At 43.4% G+C, this 27306-nt stretch overlaps 1 protein-coding gene across 3 annotated transcripts in view; it reads left to right on the top strand.

Moving 5' to 3' along the window:
- Window positions 1-27306, top strand: part of PLS3 (plastin 3) — a 163901-nt gene that overhangs the window by 118103 nt on the left and 18492 nt on the right. For all 3 annotated transcript variants that reach the window (XM_033945394.1, XM_033945396.1, XM_033945395.1), the window contains exons 6-10: window positions 6545-6677; window positions 17991-18072; window positions 20436-20601; window positions 22904-23046; window positions 25328-25420. In XM_033945394.1, the coding sequence (XP_033801285.1) occupies window positions 6545-6677; window positions 17991-18072; window positions 20436-20601; window positions 22904-23046; window positions 25328-25420 (617 nt within the window). The remainder of the gene's footprint in view (window positions 1-6544; window positions 6678-17990; window positions 18073-20435; window positions 20602-22903; window positions 23047-25327; window positions 25421-27306) is intronic.

Raw genomic sequence — 27306 nt, 5'->3', positions numbered from 1 at the left:
TTCCCCCTCCCCAGAAAAAATCACGATTATATGAAACTGCAAATGGAGAAACTGCGAATGGGGAGGGGGAAGTGTACAGTTGAATAAGATATATAGCAAGCCAGTTCAGGTGTTAATACAGCCCTGCATACGTCTAGCAGCTCTATAGAAATGATTAGTAGTGTGGAGTGAGTGGATAGTCAGTTACCCACATGTATTAAAGCCTCAGGAGGAGAACCAGATTTTCACTTGCTTTCTGAAGCAGAGATAGTCTTGAATTAGACATAACCTCTCTGGGAGTAAGTTCCAAAGTGTGGGGGCAATTCCTGAGAAGCCTTGCTAGCAAGTATTGCATCATGCAATTTTTTTTGAGAAGGGTCTTATCTATTCCTTGAGAGGACCTTAGAGGTCTCAAATGTTTGTTGAGAGTTAACTTAGCTCTTAAGTATTCTGGCCCATTTTGTCTGAGGACCTTGAAAATCAAAAATAGTTTTAGACCTGTAAGATACTGGTAGCCAGTGTAGTTTGTTTTTTTTGTAGAAAGGGTGTGATGTGATGCTACAGCCTTCTGAATTGGAGTTGGTGCAAACATTTTGGTTTGTCTGGTGTATGGGACATGGCAGCAGTCCAGTTGTGATGTTATGGCATGGATCACTGGTCAGACCTGTGCTCTCAGTATATGAAGAGAGATTTTGTAGTTGCAGAAGGTGAAGAAACAATTTTTAAAGGTTGTTTGAATTGCAGGATCAGAATAAGCAATGTGCTTTTTGCAGTATCCCAAGATTGACTTGTGTAATTTTGATACCACTTATAGACCGCTAGTTGGGTTCAGAACTGATCAATGCAGTGTTTAGAAAATATCCAAGGTAGAGAGAACAAGAGGGCATTCTCTAAAGTTAAAAGGGGATAGATTCCGTACAAACGTAAGGAAGTTCTTCTTCACCCAGAGAGTGGGAGAAAAATGGAATGCTCTCCTGGAGGCTGTTATAGGGGAAAACACCCTCCAGGGATTCAAGACAAAGTTAGACAAGTTCCTGCTGAACCAGAATGTATGCAGGTAAGGCTAGTCTTAGTTAGGGCGCTGGTCTTTGACCAGAGGGCCACCACGTGAGCTGACTGCTGGGCACGATGGACCACTGGTCTGACCAGGAGCGGCAATTTATATGTTCTCAAACATATACAGCACTCTCAAATACCTGATAACACTTTTCCACAGGTGGGCCACTGATAGGTTTCATTTTCTATACATGTAGTTAATTCATTTCTAGCTGGGCAACTCTGGTCCTTTCTTCCTTGCTTCCTTCTTTGTGGGCCCACATCAGCCAAAGACATGCATGAATAATTGGCAGCGTTTGTAAATCTTTGTGAGGATGATATTCAAAACCAATTATGTTTTGTTGCTGCTACTGACAAAAGAGCTATTAAAAAAAAACAAAAAAAAGTTCCTGGCTGATGATACATGTAACTTTAGTTATTTTACAAATAGCAAGTCCAAAGTTATATGTTTAAAAATAGAATATAGTTTGGGGGCTTAATGAGTGAGGTAAATTGTATGTTCAGTGCCTGAATTTTACCACCGAATGTCTAACGCCCTGTGAGGAAGAGGATGGTATGGTAGAGGGATGAGCACTTCCTCACTGAAGGTGCATTTTAGATGCCTACCAGAAGGGGGCACTGCGTTGCCACAGCAGGTCCTGAATTGGAGGGGTTGGGGCTCAGAAGGAAGGCAGCTTATGCCTTGAAAGAGTGTAGAACAAGTGAGGTCATGAAGCAAGAGGCTTCCCAGGGTGAGACCGAGCCAAGAGATTTCTGGAAGGAAAGGTCCTGAGGGAAATGATCTTCTTGGCGTGTCTTGTTGGCTGCAGTACCTGGGGAAATGGAGTGGCGTTCAGTAGACATTGCTACTCTTGAGTTTATGTGAAGAAGAGGCTCCAGTAAGCTAGGAGAAGTTAAGACTTTGAGGAGTGACCCTTAAGTTTTAAACTTAAGGGCTGTGTCTGGGACAAGCTATGGGAGCCCTAATTCATGAGGGCAAACAGTCTATAAGTGAAGTATGAAACCTGTTGGGGTTGGAGTACAAGGATTGTATTTGCGTGACTTTGTTGAGAGTGCAGAACCTGTGAAGAAACAAGCCTGTTTAAATTTTCCCTCTTTGTGCAGAAATAGTTTTCCTTTTGATCTTTTCACTGCCCGCTGTTTGTATTTTATGAGGAGTCCAGGCCTTACATCTTGGCCTTCTGGTTGCTTACGCAATGATGCACCTCAAGTGGCAGTATGTGAATAATGGGCCTAACTTTAAATACAAAGCCATTTAAGTTGTATGTGGATTTCCACTGCTAGCATTAATATCAAGTAATTCTCGAAAGAAGTTGCACTTGGAAATGGTGAGAACTAGTGTGTTTTCTTGCGCAGGTCCAACCACATGGAATAAGCATCCAGTTAATATCAAATAACAAACGGACTTACATAATTTTAAGAAAATGTTGAAATGTTATTTATTTTGTAAGATGAAATATGATCATTGACATTTCATTGTGATAGAGGACTGAGAAATTTTTCTGCGTTGTAAAATTTGATGTAGTATTGTATATCTATTATGTATGTAAGGTTGTAATCTGCCGCCTTAAAGGTGAACTATAAATAAACTATAAACCTCTTCTCTCTAAGACAGGGGTAGCCTCGAGAGCTGGAGCCAGGTCAGGTTTTCAGGATATCCACAATGAATATATATGAGATGGATTTGCATGCACTTCCTCCTTGAGATGCAAATCTATCTCATGCATATTTATTGTGGATATCCTGAAAACTTGACCGGGCTCCGGCTCTCGAGGACTGGAATTGCTTACCCCTGCCCTAAGAGATCCCACATGCTTGTCCCATGTCATCTTAAATTCGGATACGGTCTTCGTCTCCGTCCAGTGGCTCAGTAAGAGGGAGGGAGTGGTCCATCCTGGGCGGGAGTGGTCCATCCTGGGAGGGTCCATCCTCTGACATCAGAGGAGGGGCGGGACCGTGGTGGAGGAAGCAGCGCAGGGATCGCTGGAATCGCGATCCTGCTGCGGGCTGCTTCGTAGGTGGTGCGGGGAGGCCAGGGGGGTGAGCGGCCCTTCGGGGTGGGGCGGGCAGGCAGGCAGGCCTTCAAGGGGGAGGGGGGTGACAGGCAGGCAGGCCTTTAAGGGGGGGGTGACAGGCAGGCCTTCAAAGGGGGAACAGGCCTTCATGGGGGTGGGGACAGGCAGGCTTTCAAGGGAGGGACAGGCCTTCAAGGTGGGGGACAGGCAGGCAGGCTTTCAAGGGAGGGATAGGCCTTCAAGGGGGGGACAGGCAGGCTTTCAAGGGGGGTGACAGGCCTTCGGGGGTGCAGGCCTTCAAGGGGGGGACAAGCCTTCAAGGGGATCAGGCAGGCAGGCCTTCAAGAGGGGGACAGTCAGACAGGCCTTCAAGGGGGGGGCAGGCCTTCGGGGGTGGGATGCAGACCTTTAAGGAGGGGACAGGCCTTCAGGGAGGGGGGCCCTGGTGTAGAAATACACTGAGGGAATGGGGGAGTTCAAAGAGATGCGCATATGCCGGACTTTGGGTGGGAAGAAATAATGGGTCTGAAAATAGAGAAGAGGGAGAGAGATGATGGACCATGGTTTTTAGAGAGGGAAGGAACAGAAATGGAGAGAAGTTGGACACAAAGGATGGTGTGGAGGGGGGATAGAGATACTGGATAGGAGGGTAGTTGGGAAAAGAAAGGGAGAGATGGTGGACCCTGAGGTGGTGGGGAAGGAGGGAGAGATGCTGGATGAAAGGGTAGTTAAGAAAAGATGGATCTATGGAGGGAGACGAAAAAAGGAAAGATGCCAGACCTCCTGGGGAGGGAAGGGAAATGGGGAGGACAGAGATGGCAGATGGATGGTTAGCATGCAGAAAGAAGGAAGAAGAGGAGACCCTGGCAAGCAAGTTATCAGAAGACAACCAGAGCCTTGGACCAACAAGATTTGAAAAATAACCAGACAACAAAAGGTAGAAAAACTAATTTTATTTTCTGTTTTGCGATTACAATATGTCAGAATTGAAATGTGTAACCTGTCAGAGCTGGTGTTAAACCGCAAACGTGAGCTAGGATTTAACAAAGTCCTTTTTGTTTCTTTATTTTATTTACACCACAGCACCAGTGTGGTTAGGAGAAGCCAAAGGGGGGTGAAAAAGCTATAAAATAAACCCACCAGGATGTTTGAAAAAAAAACAACAACAACAACACCCAATTGGGCAGGAAAGTTGAATCGATAAACCAATTCAATAGGCTGAATCGAATCAAAATATATTTTTTTTCTTGGATCAGACAGCACTAGTTTGTGCTACTGTCTTAGACTTTTGGACCTGGGATTGGGGAGAGATGGCATCCTCAGTACTTTATAATGCAAGTGAAACGAGGATTTGGTCAGACTTTTGAAGGGTCTGCAGAAGAAAAATATTGTATAGGCCGGGGACATGAGACAGCAGGAAACGGGAACTTTTCTTCCTTCTATTTTTGTGAATGGCAAGGCTGAGGATGTCGGAGAGTTCAGTTAAAATATGTGCTTTATAAGAAAATATAATAATGTGTTTTATAAAGTTTATAAGCATTGCTGGCCTACCCGGTGAGGTGTTCCTAATGGTGGTGGTGGTGGAAGCGTGTCAATGTGTTGAGAGGAAGAGGTGGTCTGGGAAATTCTGCTGAGCAAACTCCGGGCCCATTTCCACCCCCCAGTTAGTCCACTCCACTCAACTGGTTCACACACTTGAGTGGGTGTTTGGGTGTTGTGCCTGGGTAGTTGTTTTGGGATCTCTTCCAGTGGTTTGTCAGTATCTCCTTGTGGTCCAAGGAAGGAAACTTTGTTAACCTTAGCATTGACCTTCAGAATATGTTTGTAACAGTGCTGCTTGTGTGGCATTAGGCTATGTAGTGATCGAAAGAAAAAACCAGACCTTTGCACATTTTTGCACTATATGGTGGGTGTACGAGGAGATTCACATTTCCTGCACAGCTAAGTCCTTATGAAGTTACCTTGTTCTTTCTGTATTTGACATCTAGCAAGGTCTCTGTTTGGAAGGAAAGATCTAAGCTTAAAAATGAAGTGGCCAGAAGTTATGGTAAAAGCAGATAGCATTGCTGATTTTAAGAAAGGTTTGGACAAATTCCTGGAGGAAAAGTCCATAGTCTGTTAAGACATGGGGGAAGTGTCTGCTTACCCTGGATCGGTAGCATGGAATGTTGCTACTCTTTGGGTTTTGACCAGGTACTAGTGACCTGGATTGGTTACCATGAGAATGGGCTACTGGGCATGATGGACCATTGGTCTGACCCAGTTAGGCTATTCTTATGTTATGTTCTCATCTGTAGGGGCCTTTGTTTTCACTTCTTATTTTAATGTATTTTTTTTCTGGGAACTTATCAGTGTTTTTTAGAATGAGAACAAAAATGGAAGAGAATTAATGTGTGTGGAATGGGGGGGGTTACTAATTTCTTCAACTAAATAATTAAATCCACCTCAACCAGACATAGGAGAACTCACGTACTATTCACACACCCTCTAACCAAAATCGTCAAAAGAAAAAAAACTCTTCGACAACCTCCTAACACTCGACCCCCAACTCTACAACCTATTGACCTCGACCACAAACTACAAAACCTTCAAAAAAGAAATAAAAACCCTTCTATTCAAAAAACACATAAAACCGAACTAACACAATCAGAACTGTCCCAAGCATCACCTGCAACTACTCCATATGTACTTCTGATGTCATGACAATTCAGACATAATTTATGTTATGTTTGGAATAATGGTTACATATATGAGGTTCAATAAAAGAAAATTTTCAGTGCCTGTTTCTATTATGACCATTTATTTTTCATGGTTATTACAAAAAATATTTTTTTACATGGGGGAGGTGTCAAAAAATGATGGGCCCCGGGTGCCACATACCCTAGGTACGCCATTGCTATCATATCCCCTCTCTCCTGTCTTTCTTCCAGCATATACATATTGAGGGTCTCTAAGTCTGTTCCCATACGATTTTCAACAGACCACTAACCCTCTGGACTGACTCCATCCTATTTATATCTTTTGGAAGGTGTGGTCTCCAAAATTGTACACAATATTCCAAATGGAGCTGTACAACAGGCAGCAGCATCTCCCTTTTCCTACTGGCTATTCTTATGCAAACAAGCAACGTCCTTGCATTGACTTCACCTTTTCTACCTGTTTTGTCACCCTGAGATCATCAGACACAATCACTCCCAAGTCCCGCTCTTGTTCTCTACACGAGAAGTACTTCACCTCCTATACTATACCGTTTTCCTGGGTTTTTGCAGCCCAAGTGCATGACCTTGCAATTTTTTAGCATTAAATCTTTAATTGCCAGTTACTTTAAAGTAGTGTCTGTGTGGGAATCTTAACAGTTATGGTTCTGCTTTGAAGTTCTCATCTGCTTGTACAGCAGTAAAGGTACGGTTTGTTTCCCTAAATTAATGTAAACCAGCAATGTGTGGTTTTCAGTGGTATGAAATTTAACCAGAATTTTCTTAAAATTATTTTAGAGGAAGAAAAATATGCTTTTGTGAACTGGATAAACAAAGCTTTGGAAAATGATCCAGACTGTCAACATGTGTTTCCAATGGACCCAAATACAAATGATTTGTTCAAAGCTGTTGGAGATGGGATAGTACTTTGGTAAGCAGAATGTTAAAGTTGTTTTGGGATGGGGTGAACAGAGTATTACAGTTTTTCAGTCAATGCATATTTAAGCTGTGGCATTTGCTGCTGAAAAGGTATAGCTGAATTTAAGAAAGGATGGCCCAAGTGTATTGGACACCCTAGGCAAGGGGTAGACAACCCTGGTCCTTGAGGGCCACAACCCAGTTAGGTCTTCAAGATTTCCACAATGACTATGCATGAGATCAATTTACCGTATTTTCACATAGATAACGCGCACCCGTGTAAAACGCGCGAAAAACACAAATTTATGTACAGAAATTTTTATATACCGCGCACACCTGTATACCGTGCATGCTGCCCGACTCTCCTTTCGCCCGCCCCGACTCTCCTCTGGAGACCCCGATTCTCTTTTCGCCCGCCCCGACTCTCCTTTCCCCCTTGAAGTCCTGTCCCTACCCTGAAAGCCTGATGCCCCCCCCGACATCCGATTCACCCCCCCGCAGGACCGCTCGCACCCCCACCCCGAAGGACCGCTCGCACGCACCCGCACCCCCACCCTGAAGGACCGCTCGCACCCCCACCCTGAAGGACCGCTCGCACCCCCACCCGAAGGATCGCTCGCACCCCCCCAGCCTCCCCCCCCTCCCCCATGGAGAAGCTGTCTACCTTGTTTCCGGATGCCAGCGAGCCCAGCTGTTTCCTCAGCCGGCGGTCCCGCCCCTTCTCTGAGCCCTGCTGCGCTGCTTTTTCTCCGGTGGTCCCGCCCTTTCTCTGACATCAGAGAAAGGGCGGGACTTCCTGAAGAGGAAGCAGCGCAGCACAGGGCTCTGAGAAGGGGCAGGACCGCCGGCAGAGGAAGCAGCTGGGGTGGGAGTGCGAGCGCTCCTTCCGGGTGATGAATCGGGCATCGGGGGGGGGGGGGGAAACTATGTAAAAAAAAATTTTGTACAACGCGCTCACACATAACGCGCAAGGGTATGCGCGGTATGTAAAAACCACGTATAACGCGCGCGTTATATGCGAGAAAATACGGTACTTGCAATAGAAGCAATACATTTATTTGTTAAAAAATTTATAAACTGCATACAACTGTGTGGTTTATATATAAAATGCATAATATCTTATGTTTTCTACAGTTTTCATACATATAACATAGACCTGACTGCAAATTATTTCAAAATGCATATTAATTTATTACATTATATTAGTGACTTCTATTCTGCCAATACCTTGCAGTTCTAGGCAGATTACAAAAGAAGATAATTGGACATTTCCAGGAAAGAATACAGATTAGGGTGCTAATTACATGGTTGAGATTTTGCTGGGAATTTTACAAGACTGGGAGTAGTCAAGGAGATGTATTATTATTTCTTGATAAATTTTCTGAAAAACAAGGTTTATCAAAGACATACAAGGCAAGGCAAGCACGTGGTAGCAGCGTGAGGGTGCTTGCAGGGAGTGAGAGCGGGCAGGCAGGCTGAACTAGAGAGAGAGGAAGGAGGCACTTAGCAGCGGCGAGAGAAGCAGAGTGCTTGCCAAGAGGCGGAGGAAGGGGCGGAGAGCGAGCAGGGAGGCGGAGAAAGGGGCGGAGAGCACACGGAGAGGCGGAGGAGGAGGAGAAAGGGAGCGGAGAGCTTACGGAGAAGCGGAGAAGGCAGAGAAAGGGGAGGAAAAGCAGCGGAGGTGCTTACAGGAGACGGAGGAGGCTAAGCAGGGGAGAGGAGCGCTGAAATCGTCAGAGGAGGAGGCGGACGGGACGCGGTGGTAACTCCGCCCACCCACCCCGACGTCACTGCAGATCCACCCCATATAAGGGCTCGAACCAACGAAGGAATCCTCAGCTCTAGGCCAGCCAGGCAAGGCAAGCACGTGGTAGCAGCGTGAGGGTGCTTGCAGGGAGTGAGAGCGGGCAGGCAGGCTGAACTAGAGAGAGAGGAAGGAGGCACTTAGCAGCGGCGAGAGAAGCAGAGTGCTTGCCAAGAGGCGGAGGAAGGGGCGGAGAGCGAGCAGGGAGGCGGAGAAAGGGGCGGAGAGCACACGGAGAGGCGGAGGAGGAGGAGAAAGGGAGCGGAGAGCTTACGGAGAAGGCAGAGAAATGGGAGGAAAAGCAGCAGAGGTGCTTACAGGAGACGGAGGAGGCTAAGCAGGGGAGAGGAGCGCTGAAATCGTCAGAGGAGGAGGCGGACGGAACGCGGTGGTAACTCCGCCCACCCCCCCGACGTCACTGCAGATCCACCCCATATAAGGGCTCGAACCAACGAAGGAATCCTCAGCTCTAGGCCAGCCAGGCAAGGCAAGCACGTGGTAGCAGCGTGAGGGTGCTTGCAGGGAGTGAGAGCAGGCAGGCAGGCTGAACTAGAGAGAGAGGAAGGAGGCACTTAGCAGCGGCGAGAGAAGCAGAGTGCTTGCCAAGAGGCGGAGGAAGGGGCGGAGAGCGAGCAGGGAGGCGGAGAAAGGGGCGGAGAGCACACGGAGAGGCGGAGGAGGAGAAAGGGAGCGGAGAGCTTATGGAGAAGCGGAGAAGGCAGAGAAAGGGGAGGAAAAGCAGCGGAGGTGCTTACAGGAGACGGAGGAGGCTAAGCAGGGGAGAGGAGCGCTGAAATCGTCAGAGGAGGAGGCGGACGGGACGCGGTGGTAACTCCGCCCACCCCCCGACGTCACTGCAGATCCACCCCATATAAGGACTCGAGCCAACGGCTCGCGGCCATTCGGCGCGCGGCAAAGGCGCTCGCCTTAGCGAGAGCACCTTTGCGAAGGGCCTCAAGAAGGGCATCAAGGAAGGGCTGTCAATTTCAGCTGGTCTCTAAAATCCTACAACTAGCTAAATTACCAATCAACTTCAACCTTTCTTCAATCTTTCTTCAATCTTTCCCTCTTCCAGGTCTTTCAACTTTCAACTCTCTACTCCTACCTAACCAACAAGCACACTTAACAGGCGGACCACACCAACCACTCTATTCTAACAGACAGACACACTACCATCTATCCTCTATTCTAACAGGCAGACACACTACCATCTATCCTCTAATATTTAATAATATTTGAATTGGTCTGTCCTCTCTAGCTCACAACAGGCAACCTTAACTGTCAATTAACATTCTACTATATCCCTCTGACCAAGAACAAACAACCTCAACACATTCTGACCAACTCCTAACAGTCCCCATTCTGACAAAAATCTAAAAAAAAATAAATAAATAAAAAATTAAATAAATAAATAAATAAATAATAGTAATAAAAAACCTTTATAAATGGCAGGCAGAACTAGAGGCAGCAAGGCTTCAGTCAAGACAGGCAGCTCAGTTGCCGAAAGTACCCAGGGGATGGCTACGGTCTTCGTACAGACAGAGGGGGAGCCTGGACAGAGGGCAGAGGTCTCTGTACAGACCGAGGCCATCCCCTCAAAGATGTCTTCAGTCTCCACTCAGACGGAACCAATTGAACAGCCAGATGAAAGCCTTCTGCTAGAGCTGAGGAATCTGAGAGAAGAGATTCAACGCTTAAGGAGCATCCGTGATGACGAGACCTTCATTGACGGAATAATCCAGGAGCTGTCTCAGATCGCCGAACGAGAGCCTGACAAGACCATCCTTCAGACTCCCAAAGCTTCCAAAACTTCAGGCTTGAATCCAACCGTCGGAATTCAGGAAGTCACTGGAGACGCTGATTCCTGGCAGCTGGTGACTTCCTCCACAGGAAAACGCAGAAAACCTCATTCTGTTTCTCTCTCTCACATACAGGGCAGCTCTACATCGACACCACATATCCCCCTTAAGAACAGATACCAGCTGCTACAGGAAGATCCTGACAACGAGGTACAAGAAGTGGTTGAGCAGACGGTTCCGGTTCCAGAGTCAACAGGTCGGCCCGCCCCTAGAAAGCGCAGAGTTGTGGTCATCGGGGATTCGCTGCTAAGGGGCACTGGGGGACCAATTTGTAGACCTGATCTGCAATCAAGAGAGGTCTGCTGTTTGCCGGGGGCCAGGATCCGGGATGTAACCGATAGCCTGGACAGACTCATCAAACCCCAGGATCACTTCCCTATGATCCTCATCCACGTCGGAACCAACGACACTGCCAGGTGCACCCCGGAGAGCATACCCGAAGACTTCAGAGCCCTGGGAGAGAAGCTGAGGAGGATGGATGCGCAGGTGGTCTTCTCCTCGATCCTCCCAGTGAGGGGCAAGGGTAGTGCCAGGGAGGATCGAGTCCGGAGGGCGAACGACTGACTGCAGGGATGGTGCAAGGAGATGAACTTTGGGTTTCTACACCACGGAGAGGCACTGCAAGGACTCCTGGGACCAGACGGGTTACACCTGACCAGGAGGGGGAAGAACGTCCTTGGACACCGTCTAGCCCGCCTACTACACAGGGCTTTAAACTAGGTAAGTTGGGGGAGGGTACGGGCTCAAACAACCCACCTGACGAGCTAAGCTACCAATACTCTTTTGAGACTGAGCTAAGTAAATACTATATTTCTGGGACACATTACAATTTTGGGTCTAGGGGGAGGATACATAGCAATTCTGGGTTTAGAGGGAGTACACATTATAATTCTGGAACCAGAGAGAGTGCACATGTTGCAAATTGCACTAAAGGAGCTCGAGTAGCCCAAATGGGAATACCCCCACAGGGTACACACATTACCGAGTCTGAGATAGGAGCACACTATAGTCATGGGGAGTCCGAGACAGGTTCAAGCTTTAGCTCTGGGTCTATGGAGTGTAAGAGACAGGCGAATAATGCTAGGGAGTGTAAGAGACATGCGAATAATGCTAATGGGGTCCTAGTTGATAAAGAGGGATCGTCCCCACTGAGATACAACAAACACACAACGTGGAGGGCTATGTACGTCAACGCCCACATCTGGGAAATAAGATCCTAGACTTGGAAACAGAAATGAGGAATGCCGACCTGGATGTAATGGCGATATCTGAGACCTGGCTCACAGACTCCCACGGGTGGGACATGGTCATACCAGGTTACAACTTGCTTCGCCGGGACAGGGAGGGTAAAATGGGAGGTGGTGTAGCATTATATACTAAAGATGACATTAAGGTCACCAGAATCACGGATGTACAGTATACTGGGGAATCCCTTTGGGTAAATTTGGCCAGAGGGAAGGACAAATGCCTGTATCTTGGCGTAGTATACAGACCCCCAAGACATCAAGATGACCTAGATAAGGAATTAATCGGAGATATAGAGAATATCACCTTGCGGGGTGACACGGTATTGGTAGGTGACTTCAACATGCCTGATGTGGATTGGGTCACACTTTCCTCTGCTTCCGGCAACAGCAGGAAGCTATTAAACTCTTTGAATGGAGCAAGACTCAGGCAACTGGTATCTGAACCAACAAGGGATCAGGCAATACTGGACCTAGTACTTACCAATGGGGAAAGTATCACAGAGGTCTCGGTGGGTGAAACTTTGGCCTCCAGTGACCATAATATGATATGGTTCAATCTCAGGAAAGGTTTCACGAAATCTACCTCAATGACTAAGGTTCTCAAATTCAAAGACACAAACTTCCAAGACATGGGAGACTTCGTTCACCAGGCGCTACAAAGCCAAGCAGACACCGACAGCGTGGAAGAAATGTGGTCAACTCTGAAAGCCACCATACAGGAAGCAACAAACCGCTATGTTAAATCAGTAAGCAAACGGAGTAGGAACAACAAGCCACAGTGGTTCTCTACGGAGATCTCGGACATCATCAAAGAGAAGAAAAAAGCATTCATCTCTTACAAACAATCAGGGACACAGGACTCTAGAGTAAAATATCTGGCCAAGTCAAGGGCCTTCAAAGCAGCAGTTAGGGAGGCCAAATTCCGCATGGAGGAGTCTCTAGCAAAGAACATCCAGAAAGGAGATAAATCTTTCTTCAGGTATATCAGTGACAGAAATAAGAACTCGGGAGGGATAGTACGTCTCAGAAAACCAGACGGAGACTATGTAGAAACGGACTCGGAAAAAGCCCAACTATTAAATAAATACTTCTGCTCAGTCTTCACCCGCGAGGCGCCGGGAATCGGCCTTCAGCCACAGACAAGGGTCAAATCAGCTGACCCGTTTAGTAATTTCAAGTTTACACCCAGCAGCGTCTATTGCGAGCTGTCAAAAATCAAGGTCAACAAGGCAATGGGGCCTGACAACCTACACCCTAGGGTGCTCAGGGAGTTGGGTGATGTCCTAGCGGAACCGCTATCCGCACTCTTCAATCTCTCCCTTAGTACAGGTAACGTCCCGATGGACTGGAAGACAGCTAACGTCATCCCACTCCACAAGAAAGGCTCCAAGATGGAGATGGCAATTTACAGACCAGTGAGTCTCACATCGATAGTGAGCAAACTAATGGAAACCCTAATCAAACACCAATTGGATAGAATCATGGACGAGGAGAAACTACGGGATCCCCGCCAACATGGATTTACTAAGGGGAGATCCTGCCAATCCAACCTGATCAGCTTCTCTGACTGGGTGACGAGGAAGCTGGATGCTGGTGAGTCCCTGGACATCGTCTACCTGGATTTCAGCAAAGCATTTGATAGCGTACCACACCGCAGGTTGCTAAGCAAGATGAGTTCTTTAGGTTTGGGCGACACATTGACAAATTGGGTTGGGAACTGGCTTGGAGGTAGGCTTCAGAGGGTAGTGGTGAATGGCACCCCCTCCGAAATGTCGGAGGTGATAAGTGGAGTGCCACAGGGCTCCGTCCTGGGCCCGATCTTGTTCAACATCTACATAAGAGACTTGACAGAAGGGCTCCGAGGAAGAATAACATTATTCACCGATGATGCCAAGCTAAGCAATGTAGTGAACAAGAGCACAACAGACAATAATTCAATGGCAGATGATATGATGCATGACCTACTTCTACTGGAGCACTGGTCTAGGTCCTGGCAACTCAGTTTCAATGCCAAAAAATGCAAAGTCATGCACCTGGGAAGCCGAAATCCATGCAAGATTTACACCCTAAATGGCGAGATCTTGACAAAAACTGAAGCAGAAAGAGACTTAGGGGGTGATTGTCAGGGAAGACATGAAGTCTGCAAATCAAGTTGAGCAAGCTTCATCCAAAGCAAGGCAAATCATAGGTTGCAAACGCAGGAGTTTCGTCAGCCGTAAACCTGAAGTCATTATGCCACTGTATAGATCCATGGTGAGACCGCACCTGGAGTATTGTGTTCAATTTTGGAAGCCACATTACCGCAAGGATGTGCTGAGACTGGAATCGGTCCAGAGAATGGCCACCAGGATGGTCTCGGGACTCAAGGAGCTCCCATACGAGGAGCGGTTAGGGAAGTTGCAGTTCTACTCACTCGAGGAACGTAGAGAGAGGGGAGATATGATCGAGACATTCAAGTACCTCACAGGTCGCATCGAAGTGGAAGAGGATATCTTCTTTTTCAAGGGTCCCGCGGCAACAAGGGGGCATCAGTGGAAAATCAGGGGCGGGAAACTGCACGGTGACACTAGGAAGTTCTTCTTCACCGAAAGGGTGGTTGATCGCTGGAATAGTCTTCCACTTCAGGTTATTGAGGCCAGAAGCGTGCCAGATTTTAAGGCCAAATGGGACAAACATGTGGGATCTATCCGCAAAGATAGATAGGGAGGGTCATTGGAGTGGGCAGACTTGATGGGCCATGGCCCTTATCTGCCGTCTATTTCTATGTTTCTATGTTTCTAAATTATTCACTCATCAATAAATATATGTGTATATGTATCCCCACATTTAACCACTTAAATGACATACATTATAATAAAAATCACCTCATCAAGAGCCTATTCTTCTTCCTTCTACAATAAATGAACGTTCAAAATGATATATATATATGCAAAATATGCTCTTCGGGAAGTCAGTGTGGTCCCATGATGGTCTGACGGTTGATTCCCTCTTGCTGTTGCATTATGAGTAAACGAAATGTGGCATTAGAGCACATCGGAAGCCGAGTTCTGCTTCAGCTCCTGAAGATGCTTTTGGGCGAAAACAGTCTTGCGTTGGGCTACTTACTGCTGCGTGTGGTGATTGTGGTGAAAGATCAGAGCACAAAGTAAACAACTGGATAAAAAAGATCAAAGTTGATGGACTATAAAAAGACATGATTTCAAAGATCAAAACATGAGCGTTTTTTGCATATATATATATATCATTTTGAATGTTCATTTAATGTAGAATGAAGAAGAATAGGCTCTTGATGTGATTTTAATTATAATATGTATTATTTAAATGGTTACATATACACTTATTTATTGATGAGTGAATAATTGGTATGTCTTTGATAAATATAAATTTTGAAATAATATATTTAATAATAGCCTCTTTTTGAATGTGTAATTAAGAAGTTGGGGCTGTTTATAGAAAAAAAGAGGGTGTTCCATATTAGAGGATGTATATTTATTGTGGACATCTTGAAAAGCCCCAGGCAAATCTTCAGCCATACTGTTTCTTACAGCATCAACCTTTCTCTACCACTCCCTGCATCTCAGTGGCCACCATCTACCCCTTGCCTCTAAATTCCCTTTATGTATTTGGCCAATTTCTCTTCTACATCCTCCCTCTGCCTCTACCATTCCCCTGTCCCCTTCTCACTGCTGCCGCTCCCTCACCCCAAAACCTTCTCCCAGGCTAGCTGGAAGACAAAAGAACTTTAAAATAGTGTAGGCCCACTAAGTACAGATATGAGTTGAAGGGGGATGGGACAAAGTGGCTCTTTAGCGCAGGCCCTGTGCTTACATTGTCCATGCAGTGGTGATCTTTTAATCCTTGGGCTGGCTCAGTAGAAACATGACGGCAGATAAAGGCCAAATGGCCCATCTAGTCTGCCCATCCACAGTAACCATTATCTCTTTCTGTCTCTGAGAGATCCCACGTGCCTAGGATGTGGGGAGGGCAGCAGCAAACCTCACAGAGGAAGGCTCTTGCATGTCCCTGAGCCGCACTGCAAACATCCCCCCCCTTTTCTAAAAAAAAAAATTATACCACCTTTGCCGACATTCCTTCGGTCTAGTTTCTGGGGCAACTCTGGGTTTGAGAGTTTGGACAATGTGCTGGAGAATAACTATTTAGGGGAATTGTATCTCTTCTCTTTAAGAGTGAACACCAAGATTTGGTCTATCCTATAAGTATATGTTTTTGGGGATGGGGAAGAGGGAGGGACTTTTGTTCTCTGCAGGATCACACATATGTTATCATGTTCGAGAGCATGGTGAAGTACAATAGGATAAGTGCTTTCATGGCACATGATTTGGCCATTTTACTCATTAAAATACTATGAGGGAGGGTGAGATGGGCTGGAAACTGGGGATGTTTTAAAAATTAATCATTCAGGTTAATCGACTGCTTTATTTAAAATAATTTTAGCTATACATTTTAACTGAAACTCCAGTGAATTTTTTAAAGTTGTTGGGTTTGGTATTAAATTTGGATCATATTTTCCAACCAAGGTGCAGATCTTTGGCTTGTATCTTTTATCTAAATTCCAAATTAAAACAAAAAGCTTTGGTTTGATGTAGAAAACCTGAAGTCCTCTTTGGCCAAATAAAAGATGTGCGCCAAAGAATCTGCTATATAGGGAGTGATTTTCAAATATCCACCTCATTTTACTTGTGCATACACTTTCCCTCCGAAGCTTTAGTTTTTGAAAATTATCATTGGTATAAAGTGTCCGCAGATGCTAACACCTGCTATTTAGTGGGTAAATATTTTTTAAAAATCTTTGATTCAATCTGTTTGTTGTCTTATAAGTCCACTCAATGCCTCCCCTTAACTCTAGCTAGAAGTATCCATGTGATGTAGCTGTGGGCAACAATTTTCAGATACCTCACTCCCTGGAAAAATGACTATTTACTGAAGTAAATCGCTGTAAAAATAGGCCGCCTTCTAATTTTACTTTGGCTAATTTTTTTATATATTTAATACATTCTTAGGCTTTTGCAAACATCTAAAACTTATAGGAATAGAGTAGAGTAATCGGACTTACAATTTGTTTTTCTGTTGCATGACTTGATCATTTAGAGAAGGTAGGCAAGCTTTTTTTAAAGCACAGTTAGTGAGGGCTTGAGTGGCTCCCATCCAAACTCACCTTGCTCTGCCTCTCTCTGTGTCTCCCACCCTCCAATTCTTCATCTTTCCCTTGTTCCCTCTATCCATCAGTCTCTTATCTTGTCCTCTTTCTCTCTCCATAATTTCCTTCCCTTCCTGTTCTTCCCATAAAAGGCACATTCTCCCTTCATTGTCCTCCCCCCCCAACTCCCTTCTCAGCACTGTCCCTTCATCAGCTTCCACAGATCAATTGCTTTTATAGACTGCATGGCCCTCCCAGTCTTGTAGAACTGCCACTGCTGCTGTGTCACCTAGGACTGCTAGTAGTCATTGGTGGGCTTTGATGTAAAAGTGCAATGGGGTTGGTCACGAACGAGAATGACGGGGGTGCAAATTTTTCCACGTCCCTGCGGGAACTCATTTTTCGGTCCCATCCTAGCGAGTTCTTTTCCTGTCCCTGCCCCATTCCTGCAAGCTCTGTCCTCATCCGCACAAGCCTCAAACACTTTAAAATCATAAGTGTTTGAGGTTTGTGCCGTTAAGGATGAGCTTACAGGAATGGGACAGGGACAGTGATAAATCTTGTGGGAATGGGACGGAGAAATTGAGTTCCTGCAGGAACAGGGAAAAAATTGTCCCTGTGTCATTCTCTAGGTCATGAGAGCCGGATGAAAGGTGTCTGCAGGCTGTAGTTTGGACACCCCTGATTTAGTTTTCCAAATTTGTTGGGATTTTTTACACAAATAAAAATGAAGTTTCACATGCATGGTAACATCAAATGTTCAACAAATATCTGTTTTAGATTCAACTCTGGTGAAGAAGACTTTGTAGTTGTAACATGTTTGTATGTTGCTAAGAACATTCTATGGTTGCTGACTAAATAGAAATTATACATAAATTATACATGTCAAATGTTTGGTCAGCTTTATTGTGTACTTTGCCTGTGGTCCTTTATCCAGTGACTCATTAACTTAAAGTGCTGTGAAGTGTTATTGTCATATACCCTTCTCATTAATTATTTCTACTGTAGTCTATAGTCGGATTTCCTGTAAAACTCCATTGTAGTAGATCTTTTAATATTTTAAAATCTATACTTTGGAGAATTAAGGTGTTTAACCAATATCTTAAGTGATGTGATACTCTTTAAATGTTGCTTGCTTCCCCCTACCCCAAATGCACAGAAGAAGGTTTTCAAGGCGAATATGGCTTTTGTGTTGTTTGTGTGGACTTTAAAATGTTGCTGACTAAATTTTTTTGTTTTTTTTTTTAACTGCTTTCAGTAAAATGATCAATCTTTCTGTTCCCGACACAATTGATGAAAGAGCAATCAACAAGAAAAAGCTAACGCCGTTCACCATTCAGGTAGAATCATTTTTCTGTTTGAATTGACTGCTCAAAACTTCCATATACCATACTTGCATACAGGTACGCCACTGATTTTCTGGCACCCCTGGTTCCAAAACCTTGCCGGATTACCCATTTTGCTGAATCAACAGTGATCACCTTTATGTCTGCAGTACAGGTTCTGACGTCTCCTCTCTCACATCCATCAAAGGCTTCATTTAAACAGTTTGGAAGCCCAATAAAATGTCCTTTGTATAGCTCCTGTGCAACTATGCAGTGTAAACAATCCACAGGAGCGCAGCTACACTCATTGGCTTCTGTGGGCCGTCAAATAAACTGGTCTGGTGGGCATGGAAATTTGAAATTTCCGCTAGTAATTTTTGTCCAAAATAAAGGAAGTGCTAGACCATCTGTTGCCGTAAAATCGTTGATATACCTGTATTGCACTGTCAACATTTCATTCTGCAGGCAGAGATCATCACTTGAAACAACCATATTTCCCTTTGTATAGGCTGCAGGAAACGCCTATTCTAGTTTTAAATCTTCTACATAAGCTGCGGCGCTACTGGAGTCCACTGTACCTTTTAAAATACCATAGCGCCCTTGCTGGATGGCTGCTAACTACTTCCTCCAATGTCATGGCCAGCGGTGCAGGGCAGTAGCGATCTTTTCGGCATCCGGCTGACCCCGCGGTGCTTCCTCAATGCCTGCCATCAGTTCTCATCAATCAATTTGACTCCTGAAGCAGGCGGTGACTCTGCCGAAACATGACTCCGTGTTGTGAGAGAAAGAAACTCTGTTGCTTGTTGCAGACAAGTGTGGGAGGGGAGAAAGACCATTGACTGCTAGGAAGAGATAAGAAGGTAAATGACTTTTTACAGCATATGCAGGAAACTCCCTCTGGAATTAAATTGGGGTTGGGGCAGAGAATGTAGGTAAAGAAATAAGACCATATAAGGATAAAAGAAAACAAGAGACTGAGTCCCCAGGAGGAGAACAATTAAGAGTAATAAGAGATGTAAATAGGGGAAGAGAGAACGGAAGAAGTTTAGGAGAAATATGATAGGATGTGAGCCACCTCTGCCCTAACCAATGGACACGTGGACAGAAGGGGTTAAAATGGGAAAATAAACTATATAATATGAAAGAAAAATATGCTGCGGTGTGCCTACTTGTTGGACATCCGGTCTTTTTTTTTTTTCCAATTCTTTATTCATTTTCAAATTACAATAAGTGCATCAAATATATTCAAACAAAATTAACAATAATTGTCACTTAACAATCTTCAATGGTACAAATGATATGTTCTTATCTCCCACCCCTCCCACCCTTTCTTATCCTAGAAACAATACCTTATACCATATATAAAATAAATTTACCCTTCCCTCCCCCCTTCCCAATCCAACTTGTAAATTTAAGGGGAAGAAATATTAAAATAATATGCCATCTAATCAGTACAATACTTTGTAAATGGTTCCCACACATCCTGAAATTTCCTGAAAGAACCACACTGTACTACAATAAATCTCTCCATTTTATATACCTGACATAATGAATTCCATCAGAAATTGTAGTTCAATCTACTCCAATTTTTCCAATTATATGTGATTTGTTGAATGGCAACCCCAGTCATTATAAGTAATAACTTGTTATTATTTGTAGTAATCTGACTTTTTGCTCTCATTGCCATACCGAACAGCACAGTATCATAAGATAATGCCACTGGATTATCTAATAGACAATTAATTTGGTCCCAAATTGATTTCCAGAAATTCATAATAAAAGGACAATAGAATAATAAATGATCTAAAGTCCCTGCTTCGAGATGACAGTGCCAACATTTATTAGACTTGGAGCTATCCGGTCTTGCAAAAACGCTTAATAAAGAGTGTGCTACTTCACTGTGGTGTCTTCCCGGAGTTCTTCCAGAGAGAGTGTGTGTTGTTTCTCACAGTGTTGAGTCTTTTGTCATGGGATTTTCATAATAAACTATTTTTTGTTATATACTGATTCTGTTGTAAGGGAAGCAAGAATCCCACTGTTTCTTTTGCAGCTGAAACCAAGTGGGAAAAAAAACTGGGTAGAAGCTGAGGAGTTACATGAGCAAGAGATTGGGTGAAAGCTGGGAAAATGACCTTGAATTGTCCTATTTTACCATTATTTAATGAAATTTGCCAGAATACGAAGGTGCATATTTTGGCCCTCTAAATGATTTAAAAAAAAAAAAAAAAGTGTGTCCCTTGATAGAAAAAGATTGAACATGCTTGCTTTAAAAGTAAGGTCAAAAGCTTCTCCCTCATTACAAGTGTTTCATTTTTTTTCCTTTGAATTGAATTCATTGGGGACTGAAAAGGACTAATTTTAGAAATTCTCTTTCACAGGAAAACTTGAACTTAGCATTGAATTCTGCTTCTGCTATTGGGTGTCACGTAGTTAATATTGGAGCGGAAGACTTGAAAGCAGGAAAACCCCATCTGGTCTTGGGACTCCTCTGGCAGATAATTAAAATTGGCTTGTTTGCTGACATTGAGCTGAGCAAAAATGAAGGTAACGCTATGTAAATCTTTGGCATTAAAGTGATCGCCACCATAATTAGTTGAGTTGAGTTGCCAGTTCATGCATCATATAGCTATAAGCCTTGCTAGAGTTGAAGCATGCTGGGGATGGCCCATTTTCTGTTGATTCTTTTTTCATTTGGCACCAGTATATAAATTTTATTTTCCAATTCTGTGTAGGATTTTTTTTCTTGGATATAAATACTATTGTATGTACATTCTGGGGGTTTCATTGCTTTATACTTCTGTATGTTATTCATCTGAAAGGTACCCTTTTTGTATAGGCCTGCCTTAAATGGTTTGCTCATATAGTCAGGGTTGAGGGCCTGATCCACTTCCCCAAAACAGCAGTTGTTGGGAGGACATACTAAGCTTGAGGACCCAAGATGCTACCTGTATTCTTAGTTTTGTGTGTCAGTAAACCTTCTAGATTGATGTTTCACAACATACTGTTTGACACTTTGGACATTTCTTTCTCATATTATCATCACATTAACAGTTCATTTATAGTTTTCTTGTGTTCCCGCTTGGACCCTGGGGCTCTTCTTTAGGAGACTGGGGAGTTTTTCAGTAAGGATTCCCCACATATTTGAGACTGTCTGCTTCATCATTATTGGCCTCCAGTTCTTTCTTTTTGTGTTTTTTTTGGGAGGGGCACTTCCTCTGATGGTCATCTTTTTTGTTGCTTCTACTTACTGTGGCACTACATCAGTGGTCTCAAACTTGCGGCCCACCAGGTACTATTTTGAGACTCTCAGTATGTTTATCATAATCACAAAAGTAAAATAAAACAGTTTCTTGATCATATGTCTCTTTAGCTATAAGTTACAATATTATGATTAAGACTTAACCAAAAGGAAAGATTTATAAACTATAAAGAGTTTTACCTCATGCAAAATTGCCATTTCTTTAATAAGACATTAACTTTTTTTTCTGAGGCCCTCCAAGTACCTACAAGTCTAAAATGTGGCCCTGCAAAGGGTTTGAGTTTGAGACCACTGCACTACATGGATATTGTTCCTTCTTCAAATTTATGCCAAGTGGGCACAGTATCTCTCAGGTTAAGCAGCATAGGGATAACTGTCTCAAGAACTACAGAACATCATCCAGTGTCATAAAGCCCCTCCAAATCATGAACACATATTTCCTCCCCACAAGGAGCAGGACCATAGAGAAACATATCTTAGGAAATTTCTGGCCCCTTTCTGTAGAAACTTAAAGCTTCCACGATGGAAAATAAAATAGCACAAGAAAAAAAAATTCTCTTCAGCCAGTGGTTGTGTGCTAGCAGTGAGTTTCTCACTCAAGGCCCAGGTTCTTCACCAAGGTTTGTGGCCTGAAGATATCACGCAAAAGAAAAGAAAGGTAGAACTCCTGATCTATCAAGCACCAACTCAGAAATCCTTAAAAAGTGCTAGAAATCTCTTGCCTTTGTGTACCAGAATAAACCATTCTAGTAGCCGTCAGATGAAAGTGCTGTGGCTAGAGAGCACATGTAAACTAAATTACATAGCATAGCATAGCCACTTTATGTTCCAGTGGGGTCTTAGAAATATAAATTGAAGAGTGACATGGGTGCCTGAACAATCAATTTACTGTTTTAAAGGCTCTGTGTGCTTTTTACATGCTGGTGTATGACTGTGATACAGTTGGGGCAGGGAGGCGTCAGTGTAGGGTTTTTTGTTTTAATCTTAGGGGAACACCTGAACAGTCTCTTCCTCAGTCAAAACCAGGCCTGAGCCGTCCTCTGAAGCTACTTAGACATTTATTCCCCTCTTTAATGTCCTTTCTCAATTTATTTTATCTAGTTGTTAGAGTGTGTGGGGAAGGGGGCTGGCATTCAGATATTACAGTATGAGGCCTAAATCAGCCACTAGATGCCACTGTTACATAACTGGGACTTTCTCTTAACCTAGGGCAGGGGTGTCCAATGTCGGTCCTCGAGGGCCGCAGTCCAGTCGGGTTTTCAGGATTTCCCCAAAGAATATGCATTGAAAGCAGTGCATGCAAATAGATCTCATGCATATTCATTGGGGAAATCCTGAAAACCCGACTGGATTGCGGCCCTCGAGGACCGACATTGGATACCCCTGACCTAGGGCATCAAAACAAATGTTTATAGACCTGTAGCCTGAAAAGGTTTTGACAATGCATCTTTTTATTGGCCTATAAGAGGCACAAATGGCATCACATCCTCTCAATGTGTCAAGAGTTTTTTAAAAAAAACTTTGTTCTATAACTTTATTTTTATAGTATGTTTTGACAAAATGAGTTAAAAGTCTCCTCTCTTTCAGCATTGGCTGCCTTATTGCGAGATGGTGAGACCCTTGAAGATCTTATGAAATTGTCGCCTGAAGAGTTGCTTCTGAGATGGGCCAACTACCATTTGGAAAATTCAGGCTGGAATAAAATTAATAATTTCAGCTCTGATATCAAGGTACTGGCAGATCATATGAGCATTAATCACATGGGCATTTTGATCTATGCACCACATATGATCACTTCGAAAACTACCAGATGCACTCACAAAATTCTTCTTTTTTTATGATTCTCCCCCACCCCCCACTCATTTTTTAAACTTTTTTTTTTATCAGTACACTAACAATTATTGCAACTTAGGAAGTTCCACAAGTTTTTACAAACATAAAAAGAACTAGCCATATAAGTTCAGCCACAAACTGAAAAAGGATCCATGATTTAGAAAATTAAGGAAAAATATAATTTTTGTAATGCCCTCACAAAATGGTTTTACATGCAGAAGCATTAATTGACTTAAACACTAGAATTTAAACCTATAGAAATATAAAACTCCATAAATGGAGACAAAGCTAGAAGTGTGTAACATTTTTAGCACTTAGTGGATAATTTTTATAAATTTTCATGTGTAAATGCTGTTTATAAAATACTCCCCCCCCTCAAAAAATGCACATATTTTATGCAGTTCTTAGTAGACTTAAGGGATGACTTGGGATAATTTATGCATGTACTTTATAAGATCAGTCCATGCATTTTTTTTCTGTGAAGAATTTTTATCTACTCCCAAGCAGACACAAATGTCCACAGCTTCATTTTTTAGTCATGATTTCTGTAGTTTTTCAGGGGCGGTTTTTATAGAAGTATCTTGTACTTTTATAGAACACGTCCAAGAAGGCACTTGCTTGCCCTCCTGACATTGGTGACGCTCCATGTGATTGTTGTAAGAAGAAGTTGTTGTAGGTAAACGCATCAGTGCAGCATCCTACAAATCTTAGAATGCTAAGTATTTCAAATTAATTTCATTATTGGCCAATGAAAAAACTAGGGGCTCCTTTTACAAAGGTGCGTTAGGGCCTTAACGCGTGGAATAGCACGCACTAGCTGCTACCGCCTCCTCTTGAGCAGGTGGTAGTTTTTTTGGGTAGTGCGCGCTAATCCGGTGCGTGCACTAAAAACACTAGCGCACCTTTGTAAAAGGAGCCCTAGGGTAGCTTGTGCAAGTACTCGGAAGGGCTTTCCAATGGCCCAACTTGGTTAAAGGATGTCTCTCAACCCTGCTTCCATCCCTATATATCTACAGGCCCAATTATTCTATAACATGCCATGTCAAGCAGGGGAAACACTTTGCATTCTTTCATATTTTTTTTTTCTGAGCCCTCTAGTGCTTGCAGAAAATTTCTCTGTCATCTAAAATCATTAACAGGAGAAAAGCTGCCTTTGGTTTATTAGACCAGTACATAAGGTTCACTTAGATTTGTCTACTACATTTTCATGAGGATAATGAAAACAGCAGAGAAGACCACACCGTCAAACTGGACCCTGATCTTTAATCATATAAACACGTAGGGTGGAACCAGAAACGGGATCTGAAACGGACCGTGTTTTGGCTACAAGCCTGCATCAGGAGTCCAAATCATCTAAAAACATAGTGGACAATAGAAAATAATAAGAATAATGTTAACAAAATAGTATGTAGTTAAAATATATAGACAAAACATAGCATAAAATTATGGACATACAACTACAAGAGGGGGCATATAAAAGTGCACAGGAGGACTGGTATGGCAAGGTTTTCTCATAATGCATAGGGCAAAATTTTCATGCATACAATGTGTGTGTTATACACAGTTTTACAGATCCCGTGCACCCTTTGTACGCTATATGTATGGATGTGCTATATCAGTGCATTTTTACTAACACGCTTGTTTTTAAGTCTTTTTCTTGAGTTTTTTTTTTGCAGATTTCATATGTATATATTTTTTGTATAGAATAGTCTGAGTCTATCTTAAAGTCAGAGCAATGCATTCAACATTCTAACTCCTAAGATTCCAATTTGCTTATGAAGTCAAGCTTGTTTTGTTAGCCATGTAGAGAGATTTTAATAGATTAAAAATATGCAAACTTTTGCTATGCTTATCCTTCCTCGACTGTGTTGGTAGTTCTGAAAATTGACTGTTGAGCTGTCTCTAACTTTTTTTCTTTTTTTTCTTCTGTTTGCCTCCTTTGGATTTCTGCTTGTACATTTTTTTTCTTCTTGTGTCCAGCTTACTGACTTCAGTGTCTCAGTGAAGGTACAAAGTTAATTTTAAATTCTTCCTTTGAGCCAAGGCAACTCATCATTTATGGACTTGCCATCAAGACATGCTTAGTGCAGATGTTCCAAAATGAGCATGCATTTATGAACTTGATGGGACTTATCAAATGTTTAATAGTTTGTTCATGTCCATTTCTATAAACTATAGGATTCAAGAGCCTATTTCCATCTCCTCAATCAAATTGCACCAAAGGGACAGAAACAAGAAGAGCGAATTGACATCAATATGTCTGGTTTCAGCGTAAGTATTTAGAAAAATGTGTGTTCACTAGTCCATTATATTTAGTGTGTAGAAAGTTTTCTCTGTTAACCAGGCCTCAACTAATTTCCTTAAATCTAGGAGCCAATAACTGAGCCAGCAAACTTCACCTTTTCCACCCCTCCAACATTGTCTCCAGTAGAATCCCCTCCCAGATCAGCAGTAGCTCTTTAGAAACTAATTTATTAAGACTCTGTTCCTATTCTATGTTTGTGGGCAAAAACTTCATAAAAGCCAGCTATCTCTCCTGAAAATATGCTATCAGCTGCAGAAGCAAAGCTGGGTGGGGGCTAATGTTTTGTAAAATAGGTGCGTTTGAGGCTGCAGACCCAGTTCCCATTGCTGTAATTTCATTCAAAATCCGTTTTAGAGAGTAGCTTCTCCCCTTGCACTCTGCCTAGCTATGACTGGTCAGCTGTATGACATCAATCCTGTGATAGGTGAAGCAAAGAGGCAAATTGCCCAGGTTTCAGGTACAAAAACACAAAACAGAGGCAAGTGAGATGTCTTAAAACAACCAAAAGAGACACGTTTATTAGTCCAACAAAGAGAAACACTCTCATCTGTTGTGATCCCAACTAGGATCCCGGTTTCGGCACAAGCCTTCCTCAGGGGACTAGTGAGATACTTGTTAATAAGGTGTTTACAAATGGCGTTGTTGGCGTGTTGTACTCAGAATACAGGACAAGTAGTGGCTTCCCCCTTGTTTGTCTCAAGGATAGAGGCCTTGAAATGTTTGGTGATGCAACCTGTCTTGTAAGCTCTGAGTGACCTGATTCAACTAAACAGTCCTGTCTTATTCACAGACATGTCAAGGGAACTATATGCCGTTGAGGCCAAATTAAATGGTCTTTGGTGTATTTACAACGGCAGCATCGCTACAGTGGCTTTATAAAAGGGGCCCTTAGCCTGTAGTTTTTAATTACAGCGCATAACTTTTCTTTTTTTGTCTTGCTTTATTTCATTGAATTGAAATGCTGCCCATCACAAAGATTGATCTTTAACACAAATGGAGATTTGACCAGGCCCCATGCGCTATAAGTATACTGTCTTCCTGTACCATATTGTTCTTAAAGCCTTTGGGGATCTTTTTCTGTGATATAACACACAAAAAAAAACCCCTTTCTGTAGCAAAATGAGACTATTTTGACAAATATGGATATTAAAAAGGAAAAGGTGTGTTGATCACAAAACAAAAGAACTGAGAGCAGGATGCATCTTACTTGCTACGTGGGAAAATGAAAACCAAGGGAGTCTTGTGCATGTATGTATAGCTATGTTGTATAGTGAAGAGGAACAGGAAAGAAGACAATACGGTGGAGAAGATATTGAAGATCAAAGGTGAAGGAGATGGGAAGACACAGCCTGGAGACAGCATGATGAGACCCAGGAAAGCACTATCTATCAACATTGAAGCAACTAATCTCACCCACTCAACTGGAGCTCCAGAGTCTCTGACCCTCCTGTTACCTGTATCATGACAATAGCAGACATCAAGGCATTTCTTAGCATGCTCACCGTGGTTCCAGACTGACCATCACACACCCAGTCCATGCAAAGGTGTGTTAAAATGACAACTGAGACTGCTGGTCATGCATTCAAGGAGCCACTGAAAAGTTCGGTTCATAGACAAAACTGCGGAAGACAAAGGCGCGCGCCGACAACTGAGCGCAAGATGGAGGCGTGCGCCGAAGAAAATGACAGTTTTTAGGGGCTCCGACAGGGGGTTTTGTTGGGGAGCCCCCCCAGTTTACTTAATACAGATCGCGGCGGCGTTGTGGGTGCTTTGGGGGTTGTAACCCCCCTCATTATACTGTAAACTTAACTTTTTCCCTGTTTTTAGGGAAAAAGTGAAATTTTCAGTAAAA

The sequence above is a fragment of the Geotrypetes seraphini genome, chromosome 5 (assembly GCF_902459505.1).
Source record: "Geotrypetes seraphini chromosome 5, aGeoSer1.1, whole genome shotgun sequence".
Classification (NCBI taxonomy): domain Eukaryota; kingdom Metazoa; phylum Chordata; class Amphibia; order Gymnophiona; family Dermophiidae; genus Geotrypetes; species Geotrypetes seraphini.
The sequence above is the reverse complement of the archived record's forward strand: the minus strand, read 5'-3'. Positions and strand labels throughout refer to the sequence as shown.